Raw genomic sequence first — 13,103 nt, 5'->3', positions numbered from 1 at the left:
AGGCTTTGGATCTCTTCTGCATCTTGACATCCCACAAAACGAAAATCCATTCCCGTACGAGTTGGTTAGGAATTTCAACTCGTCCGACCGGTCCTTGCATCTAGCAAAGTCTTCCCTTGATATTACTGTAGAGGATGTATACCTGGTGTACGGTATACCTATTGGTGGAGGTCCGGTCGTGGAATGGACTGATGAACAAGATCCTGAAGTGTTGAGGGTTTTTGCTGAATTTTGGGCATACTGGAACGTGAGGTCTGGATGCCCAAAATTGAAAGAAATGGTTGAAAAACTGATCAAAGATGAGACTCCAGTTGATGATAACTGGAAAAGATCTTTCCTAGTGGTTGCAGTTAACACCTGCATTAAATCCACTACTAATTTATCGGTATACATCAAAATTCTTTTGTTTCTCATTAATGTTCTTTTGTTTGCGTATTATGTTCTTTTAAATGTTTATTAGTATTTTTATTGTTCTTTTATTTGTTTGTCGAATTCCATGTTCTTTCTTTCTCTTTCACTGTTCTTTTATTCTGTATGATGTTCCTTTCTTTTCCATTGAATGTCCTATTGTTGTACTTTCCTTTATTTGAATGTTAGTTGTGTTCTTTTCAGTTGTATTCAATATTCTTTTCCTCTTCTTTCATTGTTCTTTTCAATCTCTCTAATGTTCCTTTATTTTCTATTGAATGTTCTATTTTCTTATTTTATTTAAAAACATAATTAATGTTCTTTTCTTTTAAATTTTTCTGTTTCAAAAGCCAAACTTCAGATTCCTAGCAAGCACTGTTGACTTGGAGCAAGTGAGGAATCTAAATTGGTGCCAGTATGCATACACCAGCCTTCTTGGGGCAGCTATGTACTAGAATGTGGACCGTAGCAGATGGTTTGCTGGTCCACTACCATTTCTAATGGTAAATTTCAATCATTAAGCTAGCATTCCCCTTTGTTATATATATTACTTTCATCTTCTTCTTTCAGCTAACTAACAATATATTATGTTGTTATTGTTAAATTAGGTATGTTATTTCGATCGGGTGCAGATCATGGAAGAGTACCCTCCAAGGAACTTCCCCCTAATTTCTTGCTAGACAAGAGATATGATAAGCAGCAGGGTACGCAATGACAATGCTACAGGCTTCGGACATGGCTTGATTCTGGACAGAATTCAAGGTCCACCTGAGCTACAACTGTACAGGGAGGAGATGAAGCTGCTCAAACAGCAAAAATCACTCAGTGAACAACCACCACCACTTCTTCTTCAACACCCACAACAACAACAGCAACAGGAACAGCAGCAGCAACATGAAGAACAACCACTGCAGCAACCACTGCAGCAACCACAACAGCAACAGCAACAGCAACACCAAGAGCCTAACTAGTCCACAAATGATGTGCTCAGAGAACATCAAGGTGCACCAGTGACTCAACTCGCGGATGACAACGATTTTCCAGAGCAACAGGCACACCCCAGTGAGAAAGCAAAAGTCCCTTCTACAATTGAGGTAAAAATTAAATTCACTTAACACAACCATTGCATTTATTTTATCAACGTTTTTGTTGTAATGTTCTTTTTCATACAACAAATGTTCTTTTACGTCCTCAATATGTTCTTTTTTCCTACCATGTTTTTTGCTTTCTGTGTTTATGTTCTTTTTATCAAAAACTAGTTCTTTACGTTCTTTAACATGTTCTTTTAAATGTGTATTCATGTTATTTAAGCATGTTCTTTTTTCTTAAAAGATGTTCTTTACATTCTTGAATATGTTCTTTTATATGTTTAAGCATGTTATTTACATGTTCATTTATCTCTTTACCATGTTCTTTCGATCTTTAACAATGTTTTTTAGCTCTTCATGAATGTTCTTTTAGGAATCTCTCTTGTTCTTTTTTTCATTCGAATGTTATTTTTATTTATCCAGTCCTTATTGTTGTTATTGTTAAACAGGAATTCCATGCTGAATTCACTAAAACCACTACTAAACTCAGTAGTGTCATGAACAAGTTTAACGACTTATTGTCGTTGTCCAGAAAGTTCTTTGACACTACTATTGATGTCAAAAAAAGTCTGCCATTCAATATGGCAAAAATGTGGTCAACATGCTCTGGAATTGAAATTCCTGTTACTTTTGAGAAGGGCAACTCTACACAAGAGCGGCAAGAAAGAAGGAATACTGAGGAGATTGGTTCAATCCTCAGCCAAGATAAAGAATTTTTCAGCTCAGACTACTTCACAATACTATTTGATGAAGCAGTACGAAAGGCAATAGAGGGAAATGAAAGAAAGGAAATCGAGGAATCTGAGGATGTTCCATTTGATTTGCCACCATTTTTAACACCTCCAAACATGCCTTCCCAGCCTATTATATTTGCGGATTTGACATTGAAGCTTGGAATGGTTTCCGATTCAAATCCTCCTCCTCAGGCACACGACTATGAAGAGGAAATGACATTAGAAGCAATCTTGGCAAACAAAACTTTGACTGAACGTGATTTGGAGACAATTTCAGGGGACAACAAAGATGAAGCTGAAAAACAACAACCACCTACAGAAAAAACTGAGTATGCGTTCTTTTAAAACAGTTCACATACACATGTATAATAAATATGTGACTGTTTCTTTCATTATTCACAGTGTTCTTTTATAAACAATTATTTGTTTTTTTATTTGTTTGATTTGTTCTTTTTATTAATTCTCTGTCTTTATACAATTATTTAATGGATCTTTTGTTTCTTTTATTCGGAATGTTCCTTTCATATTTCTTTATGTTCTTTTCTATATTTACTTTAATATCTTCGTACTTTTAATATTAACTTATATGTTCTTTTTCATTGCACTTTTGTTCTTTAATTCTTCTCATTGTGTTCTTTGTTCCTCCTCATATGTTCTTTTTTTTTTTTTGTAATACACAGAGAACCTGAAAATGTGAGATCAGATATGAAAGGTTTAATCAAAGGAGCTGAAGATGGAAACCCAATGTCTCCAACCGTTAGAACTGAAGAATCCAAGTTTCAGACTATGGAAGGTTTAATCAAAGGAGCTGAAGATGGAAACCCAATGTCTCCAACCGTTAGAACTGAAGAATCCGAGTTTAAGACTCCGACTGCCCCTGAGTCGCAGACTGAAATAGAAACTCCATCAATGTTCCTGAAGTAAGACTACTGTATTTTATTAAAATATAATTTTCATAATATTTAATTTAATGTTCTTTTCATTCTCGCTTTTGTTCTTTTTATTTATAGTAATATATTCTTTCTTTCCACTCTTTTAGCACTCCAAGCGCGGTTTACTCGCAACCAGAAAATGCACCTACATCTATGAACATAGAGTATGACTACTGCATTTTATTTTTTAAGTTATTTTTCGTTTATTATTACAAGTTATTTTTCATAATCATTTATAAAATGTTCTTTTCTTTTCACTTTGTTGTTCTTTTTATTGTTAGTCTGAATTCGTTTTTCCCTCTAATATGTTCTTTTTACTTTATAATGTCTTTGTTTTCATAAGTGAGGAAGAGGATCCAGATAACGTACAAGTACCTAAACTTGTTAAGAGAAAGAAAAATGTTCCCCTCAAGTTACTGTCACCCTTCTTAACTCAGTATTCACACCTACTGGTTGGGGAAGAACAGTTGAATCAAAAGGAAAAGGACATGCGATGCGTACTGGATTATGCCTTTGGAAAGGGAAGACCAACGTAAGAATTTTATACTATTACAAGTATTTTAATGTAGATGTTCTTTTTGTACATGTTCTTATGGAAATTTTATTTTCATTCTCATAACAGTCAGGTGTTGTACACTAATGATTGGAATATAGTTACTAGAGAAGAGTTTCAAACCCTAGGTATATATTTAATCATTGGAATTTAAAATGTTCTTTTAAATGCTGTTGATGTTCCTTTTACTCATATTTTTGTTCTTTTCCTTTAAAACAGCTCCCAATGTGTGGGTGATGAATAATGTTATTGACACTTTTGCAAGAATACTGAATGATGATCCAGATCAAAGTGTCAAGAGTAACTTGAAGTTCTATTTCTCTACAATCCCTTTCGTAAGTTTTAATATCACTAAAAATTCATTTTTTCGTACTTCTTCAGTTATTTTTATTATATAAGATATATTTAAAATTATTTTTTTTTCGGTGCAGAATATGCTCTGCCAGAATGAACCGTATGGTGGATCATAGGATAGTCAAGCAACCGAGGACAAATGCTTAGAAAATTTTATTTTAAGTGTACGCCATGAGTATGTAACCGCTGGTGTGAAATCTTTGAAGGGATTCCATCTAGTAAAATTATAAAATTGTTCTTTTCTTTTTTACATATGTTCGTTTTCCTTTGTTTAATGTTCTTTTCTCTGCTTGTAGTTGTTCTTTCCAGTCTGGTCTGGTGATCATTTTTATCTCATTGTAATCAACCAAAAGGCGAAGAAGGTGGAGATCATTGACAATCTCACCTTACCTGAAGGAATTACATATGATTTAAAATATAAAACATTTGCAGAAAGAACTGTAAGTCTATTTGCAGAATTTCCTCTTATATATTTTATTTGTTCTTTCCTTTGTTGTTCTTTATTCTTTTACTAAATTAAATGTTCTTTTTTCCTTCCTTTGTTGTTCTTTGTCCTTTCCTTTGTTGTTCTTTGTTCTTTTACTAAGTTAAATGTTCTTTTTATTTCAGTTTGAAGCATGGACAATATTTTGTGAACAAGAAGGACATCCTTTGCGGAAGGCACGGATTTCAGCATATGAAATGGTGTTGCTTGAAATGCCATGGAAAAACAGAACAAACAAGACTGATTGTGGGGTATATGCAATGAAGCATATGGAGATCTACAAAGACAACCAGACTTGGAATTGTGGCTTCAAAAACACAGATGAAGATGTAAGTAAATTTTGAATATATGTACGCATATTATTTTAATATATAATCTTTTATTAATGTACTATTTTATGTTTTCAGAAGGACTATCTTTGCAAGCTGAGAATGCGGTACGGTACTGAAATAATATTATCCGTTCTGAACAAAAGGCATGAGCTAACGTATCTGGCATTGAAGAGAGCTAATCAAGTTGAATAGTTGGTGTGTTTTCATGAAGGCAGAATAATAGTTACTTTTTATTAGAAGTATGCTTTTAAAAACAATGGTATATTTTGTAGATATCAATGTGGTTATTGCTGAAATTATGGGTTGTTATTTTGAATGTGTGTCATGTTCTTTTCTAAACAATTAGATGTTTTCTAAACAATTAGATGTTTTCTAAACAATATGAATGTTGTCTAGATAGTTTGGATATCTTAAGCAAGTATTTCAATTAAAGGTCCCAAAATTGTTCTTTCACTCTTTTAACAAGTTCCTTTCTATCCAGGAACATGTTCTTCTACATGGTGGGACATGTTCTTTCTATTCGGAAATTCTCTTTTGGCATGTTCTTTTCATATTTGAAGCATTTAAGCGTGTGCTTGTGGTACTTGTATGCAATAATTTTGCAGTGAAAAAATATTATTGTAATTGCACAAAAAGTAAAACAAAAATATATACAACTGAAATTCTCATTTCAAAATATTGATTGAGCGAAACATCAGTAGCCCGTATCAAAAAAATTAAAAGAACATTAATGAGAATACAAATTAAAAATCAAAATATTACCAACCGTGAAATGAATCTACAAGGGATGTATGTGCACTCCAAAATAATCATCTGGAATAAAAGTTTCCAACTGTGAATTTGAAGATACTGGATGAACCAAGACACCACCAACAGGTAAGTTTATGATATGCTGGATAAAAAAAGAACAAAGGAGGGGTCAAAAAGAACATTTTACAGATGAAAAAGAACATGACAAAGAACATGAAAAATTTCAACAGAACATGTTAAACTGAAAGTAAAAGAACATCTAGAACAACAACAGAGAAAAAACTAACAAGAAAAGCAAAAGAACATCAAAACAAATTCAATAGAATATAATCTGAGGGTAAAAGAACATCTAGAACAACAACAGAGAAAAAACAAACAAGGAAAAACAAAAAGAACATATTTGAAAGACAAAAGAACAATTTATAATATGAAATAGAACACTTCACCTGATCAGCAGACTGAGTTTCCTCTCTCAAATTATCAACATGTCTTTCTCTTCTTTTGTTCCAACCTTTTAGTTTATTGCGTTTCTTCTCAACAATTCCTTTTGGCCTAATATTCCACTCATTACTCTTTTCATTCCCTTTCTTGTTCTTCTTTATTCTCTTTGGTGGATTTTTAATCATTGCTGGAATAACTTCTTCAACAATAGGTTCCTCAACAATCTGTTCCTGCAATATTGGTTCTGTTGAAGGCTCAAAAGCATCAAGTAAAGTTTCATTACGCACGAAATGGTTTGATGAAACATCAGCCCCTCCAACTCCACCAATGTACTCCTTAACTTTAGTTGACATATCCAGCACACCCGAATCAACCATCTTCCTTGCAGCGGGACAGTGTTGAGCTTCATTTATAACGTTAATGCAACTCCTTATGGTTTGCATCCTCCACACCGATGCAGAAACAACACTTACTTCATTATCTCTATCTTCTACCTCATCAACAATTGTATTCATAGCCTGTTTTGTCCATCTCTTCATAATGTATCAATTGGGAATCCTTTCAACATTATGGACGATAAAAACTCGAAGGATATGAGAACAAAGAATGCCTATTTCTCCAAAAGACTTGCAAGTACAACCAACAACCATTTCTAACTCATTAAATCTGACATTGTGTCTAATGAAATCCTTTGTAGGATGACCAACAATATACTCAGAAACTGGATACTCAAAACGAATCCGTTCACTCCTCAAACCAACAGCTTTGATGAATCGTTGCTCAAATATCAAATATATTGCAATGGTGTACACATCCCGGGCATGCATACATAACATGTTATCCGAACATGCATAATATTTATTACCAGTAGAAGAATTATAATCTCCTTTGTTCTCCTTACTTCTCCACTCATCAATGACATCTAAAAAACACTTATAAAAATCACATAAACCATTGGTTTTATGCAACCTCCTAGAAATAGAATGATTTGTAGTCTCACTCCTTTGAGAAGACAAAACACCCCCAGAAAACCACTCTTTGTTATATGCAGGACACCATTTCTCCTTCAAACTATATAACCTTATTATCCATGAATGTTTAGCGCAATTGTAATCAGCCAAAAGACTACAAAAGAACAAATAAGAAGAACAAAAGAACAATCAGGGACACAAAACGAACACCCTGAGTAAAACAAAGAACAACAGAAGTGAAAAAAAGAACAATATCAACGACATACAGTACAATAAAACTTGAAAAGAAAGTACAAACAATCACAGTTCAAGAAGTATGGACTCTATTCAACAAAGAAAAGAACATTAAAATACCCGATTAAAAGAACAGTACTTAACATTAGAAAGAACATGTTGTGGAATGAAAAGAACAAAATAAAATTTTAAATACTAATTAGTCTATTACCAAAATAAATTTTACCTATTCCAATAATGCTCGAACTCAGCAACTGTGTCAGTATATTTCAAAACATAATCAAACCGACGTTTGAATCCTTCTTTGGCCATAACACCTTTGATGTTTACAACAGCATTTTCTCCAATGTGCCATGTACAAAACCGATGCCTCGATTTTGGAAACACTTCCCTAAAAAAACATAAACCAAAAAAATAGATAAAAAAATAAACTAAACAGAAAGACAAAAGAAAAAGAACATAAAAAATAGTACAAAAATACAAAAGAACAAAAATATTTGATGAACGAACATACAAACAACATAAAAGAACAATACCTTATAGCCTTGTCCATGGCAGAACATTAATCAATATTGATCAGTCATGATAGTCACAGGTTGCTTCCCTCCCATGGAAGTCAAAAAAGAATTAAAAAGCCAGTCAAAAGTACCTGCCTTCTCATTCAATATAAAACCCACTCCAAACATGATATTTTGAGTGTGAAGATTCATTCCAACAAAAGGCCCACAAATCATATCGTATTTATTAGTACGATAAGTTGTATCATGAATTAATAAATCACCAAAATCTTCATAATCAGACCGCATTCTTCCATCTCTCCAAAAAAAATTGATCAACTGATTCTCTTCATTCAATTGAAAACCATAATAAAAATCATGTTCATTAGCTTGCCTCATAGCGAACCATCTGATCAACTGATTTGAATCACAACCATCCAAATTTTTCTTCTTCTCTGCCAAAACAGCATCATACGCATCAGGAACAGTGAAGCCTAAATTCGCCTCACCACCAACTTCTTTCCTCATAGCTCTAAGAATATCAGCAAGCTTCGTGCCACTACAAGTAAAAGTAGTAAGAAAAGCCAACTGTTCTTTTGAAATGTGCCTATGTGACCTAATAAGGTATCTCTTATTAGCAGGAACCATTGAATGGTTATGCAGACGGCAATGTTTAGAAAGAACATACGCTCCAGTTTTCTTATCAACATCAAACTGAACTGAAGCCTTGCATCCAGTTCTCCTATCAATTTTTTAAAAGGATTTAGGAACAACACCATCTGGATTTTTAAACCCCTCATATGCACAAACAAAAAACCGTTGTCGAACTATTCTAGTACCACTTCTATACTCCTTTTTACCCTTCCTAGTACCAAAACCATTCCTAAATGCATGACTGTTGTACAACTCATACGCCTCATCATCATCCTTAACTACACTTCCCTCTAATGAAACTGGTTCTTCAAAATCTGCATGACGATAAAAAAAGAACACAAAGAATATCAGAATTAGATAACTGAACAAACACTAGAAGTAAAAGAACATTGTGACAAGCAAGTAAAAGTGCAATTCATGTACCTTCGCCAACAACCACATAGGATTCTGGATCCTCATTAGCATCATTTTGTTCTGAATTATTAAGTGCATTATTTAATATACCTGGAAATTTATAAAATAAAAAAAATCAGAAAAAAGAACCCAAACAAAAGAACTTAAAAGAACAGTAGCTAATAAAAAGAACAATGCACCAAGAGTAAACGTGAAGGAAATAATGCCCTTGGTCCAAGTATGCATTCTATGTTAAGTCTAATAAGTGCGGTTCAGTATTAATTAACAAGTTAATAATTCAGTGAGATCAAGTGAGCTGAATGCCTAGCTAGAGGCCGCTTCAGTTCAAGTGGAATTAATGATATTAATCCACAGCTTACTCTTGACTGAACCCGTAGGGTGACACAAATAGTACGTAAACGGATCAAGTATTTAATGGCATTAAATACTCCATCTATGGATATTCGGAATCGACGGATCTTGGTTTCAGTGGGAGCTGAGATCGTCACAGGCAAGAAATGAATGCTCCGGAAACGATGATATTGCCGGAAACGGAAATATGGATCGTATCGGAAATATAAATATTATCCAAGTCGTAGATGTTGCCGGAAACGGAAACATGGTACGTATCGGAAAATATTATCGGAAATGGAAATATTGCCGGAATCGGAAATATTGCCGGAAACGGAAATATTGTCAGAATCGGAAATATTATCGGAATCGAAAAATAATTCCGGAAACGGAAATATTAAATATTTGTTCGAAACGGAAATTAATTCCGGAATCGGAAATATTAAATATTGTTCGTATGGGAAATGAATTCCGGAATCGGGAAATTAATCGGAAGCGTATCGTACGAATTAGCATCGGACGAGGCCTGCCAGACGAAGGCCCAGCACGAAGCCGGGCCATCGCCCAGCAAGCCAGCGCGCCACAACGCACCAGCCAAGGCTGCGCCAGGCCCACCGCAAGGCAGGCCCAGCGCGCGCCAACGCTGCGGCAGCGTGTGGGCCTCGTGGCAATGGGCTGCGAGCTCGCGGGCTGCGAGCGCGCGCATGGCGCACCTCGTGGGCTGCTGTGCGTGCGTGTGTGTGTTTGTGTGCTATACGAATCCTAAAGCTATCAGGTTTCGACATATGATTAAATTCCTAAACCTAAAAGGATGAATTAATTAAATAAGAATTCTATTAGGATTCTAGTTTAATTAATTCGTATCCTAATAGGATTACAATTCCCTTTCCATACCTCTATAAATAAAGGCCTAGGGTCATTATTTTGAATAGAGTATTCAAGTATTCAAAGTGATTTTGAGAGCAAAAATTCAGTCATACAATTGCCTACATTAGCCGAAAATTCTAAGTACCTTAAGGGCGATCCTAGTTGGTCAAGCTTAAGGCGGATCCGGACGTGCTGTGGACTATCTACGGAGGGACGACACTTGGAGTCCTAAAGACTTGTTCTTGTTCGGTTCGGGGGCAGCTAGGGAGGGCACGCAACAAAGTGTATGCATCTAAACTATGCTAAATGATTATGTGTAAATAATATGCTTTCCTGGCTTTATGGTTTTTCCGCATGATTTATGAATTGTCATATGTATCATAACCTAACAGTGGTATCACGAGCCTCTTATTATTTTCATAATCTAAATTGCATGAACATGGTTAAATATTACAAATTTGCAAGAATTAAAAGGGGTAATTAATTTTCGTAATTGTTAATTAATTGCAAATTGCGTTTATTTAATTATACGTACGCAGTTTTTCGGCAGTTTCTTCGTTACTCATCCAAATCGAGTGATTTTTGTGTCAATTCCGCATGTAAAAGGCATTCTAAAATTTTGACAAAAATAGTAATTTTCGGCCGAACCCAGATTTCTCAAATTCGAAGCCTAACTATGACTTTCGGGGGTTTTAGTTTCTCGAATGCAAAATTTCGTAAATTTAAGATGTTAAATTAAATATTTGCGATTCTTGTTGATAAATCTTGAATTTTTTATTGACCTACTGTATATGTTTAACAAGTTTGAATGCCTAGCCTTGTTAATTATGCAATCTAATTTATAATTATGATTAATTTGTTGAAAATTGGAATAATTTAGAATTAATTTGATTTTCATAATTAGTTATAATTCAATTAGACACCTATGATTAAAAACCACCATAAAAATTGTAAATTTATGTTAAATTTTAAATTTTTATGACCTAGACTTGAATCCATGTTAATCGGAAATCAATTGAATAATAAATTTTCGATTTTTCGCCCTAAAATTATGAAATTAATATTATTTATTAATTTGTCATTAATTTTGAATATAAATTTTAAATTTTTATGCGATTCGCTCATATAACTTGCACGCACAAAGCAATGGACGCTACGTGTTACCCTTAAGGGGTGTTGTATAGTGCGGGCATGTGACGACGAGCAAGGGAGCTCGTCGCCCATGCGGTACGAATGCAATGAGCAAGGCCATGGTGCACGAGCGCAAGGCAGCAGCCCTGCCTTGTGTCGCGGGCTGTGTGCGATGGGCGAATGGGCGAGGGCGAGAGCAAGGCACGAGCAGTCGTGTGTGGGCAGCAAGCGAGCTGCGCCACAACGCGCACTGCCTCGCGCAAGCATGCGGAGCCTCGCGCGCAGCGAGCGCTAGTGTGCGTGCGACGAGCGCTGCGCCCAGCGATGGCGTGCAGCGTGCTTGTTGCGACGTGCGACGAGCGCTGCGCCCAGCGATGGCGTGCAGCGTGCATGTTGCGACGTGCGACGAGCGCTGCGCCCAGCGATGGCGAGCAGCTTGCTTGTTGCGACGTGCGACGAGCGCTGCGCCCAGCGATGGGCTGCGGCAGCATGCTTGTTGCGTCGAGCGCTGGCGCGCGCAGCGAGCACCAGCTCGCGTAATGCCTTGCGATGGTGAGCAGCAGCGATGCGACGCAGCGCATGGGCTGCGCGCACATGGCCAGCGATGGCTGTGTGCGTGTGGCCCATGGGCGTGCGTTGCGTGGGATTGTTGCGTAGCGATTAGATCGTTTTGAAATTTTAATTTGAAATTTTCAGTTTACGTAATTTTAATTAATTTTAAAATAAATAATTTAAATTATTTTCTTGGATTTTAATTTTGAATATTGTAATTATAATAAATTTTATTTATTCTAATTATTTTACTAAAATTAAAATCATGAATTAATTTAAATACGACTGAAATTAAATTAAACTTTTTGGATTCAATTATAAATTTATATGAGCTTTAAATTTTAATTAAATTTGTATGTTTCCGGTTAGACTAGAAATACATTTTTATGTTTAAAATTAGTAAAGCATATGAATTTATTGGTTTAAGTGGGAGCCCTTTTTAGTCATAAACTCTTGATTAGGTCTACAAATCCTTAAGGTTAAAACAACTTGATTAGAATTAATAAGGACTGAATAATTTGTAGATTATTGGTGCCCTTGATTAATTGCTGCAAATGTTTATGTGATGCATAATGTGTTTTACTAACCAGCTATGTGGGCCATTCATGTTAATGAATGGGTGAATGGTATATATTGTATATGTACTGTTTTGCAGGTTATGAAGTGACTAGTATGGCCCAAATAGGATAGAAAATATGGTCTGCGTACCATTAATTTGAATGTAATTGGTCTAAAGTACCAAAGTTGTTTTTCAATTCAAATATGGTCTGCGTACCATCAAATAGTTGTAATTAGTTTTTAATTATAGCTTATCCTATTTGAAGAAAATGGTGCCTCCCACGGAGATTTTCAAGACGGACTTTGAAGTTAAAGCTTCAAGATGAAGTCGGGCCATACTAGATCACATTTATCTTATGCATGTTTTAAGTTATTTATTGCTTTTAAATATGTCTTAAAATGCATGAGATCAAAAGCTTGATTATGTTGCATGATTAAGGATTTTAGTTCACTTAAAATCTAACCAACATAGTAAGAGCCTTAAGTTCCAAACTTAAAAATTGAGTTAAAAGGTGCCATGCAAAAATATACACTTGCTTGGATATCCTTTACATCAATCTAGTAATAGTTTTCGCTCAGCGAGGTGTTACTTATTGGTCCTAAAGGGGCAAGGTACACAAATAATTGTGAGTACATGTTAGTTTTGGTGAAACTCAACGATATAAGTAAGGAGTCCTTTTATGTCGTGGCAAAATCGATAGGTTTACCTAATAAGTTCTTAGACGTACCTATCAACCAAGAATAGTTTCTAGACTATTAGCAAAAGGCTTTTGCTTACCTAAGATGTTTTAGGATTAAGTCGACAAACTGTGCTTAGTT

At 35.2% G+C, this 13,103-nt stretch overlaps 1 protein-coding gene across 1 annotated transcript; it reads right to left on the bottom strand.

Annotated features, from left to right (window-relative positions):
• Positions 1 to 6,621: 6,621 nt before the first annotated feature.
• On the bottom strand, positions 6,622 to 7,834 carry LOC130467334 (protein FAR1-RELATED SEQUENCE 5-like). The gene is made up of 3 exons (XM_056835822.1): positions 7,818 to 7,834; positions 7,508 to 7,672; positions 6,622 to 7,201 (listed from the first exon to the last, which is right to left on the bottom strand). Exons 1-3 carry the CDS (start codon positions 7,832 to 7,834, stop codon positions 6,622 to 6,624), a joined length of 762 nt encoding a protein of 253 aa, XP_056691800.1.
• Positions 7,835 to 13,103: the final 5,269 nt, after the last annotated feature.

Source organism: Spinacia oleracea, chromosome 2, assembly GCF_020520425.1.
Source record: "Spinacia oleracea cultivar Varoflay chromosome 2, BTI_SOV_V1, whole genome shotgun sequence".
NCBI lineage: Eukaryota > Viridiplantae > Streptophyta > Magnoliopsida > Caryophyllales > Amaranthaceae > Spinacia > Spinacia oleracea.
Note: the sequence above shows the minus strand (reverse complement) of the source record. Positions and strands in the feature narration are given on the sequence as shown.

Excerpts from the sequence above, each read along its gene's own strand:
- LOC130467334 (XM_056835822.1), bottom strand. Across the intron at positions 7,202-7,507 it reads TTCGAGCATTATTGGAATAG|TCTTTTGGCTGATTACAATT; the intron begins GTAAAATTTATT and ends GTTCTTTTGTAG.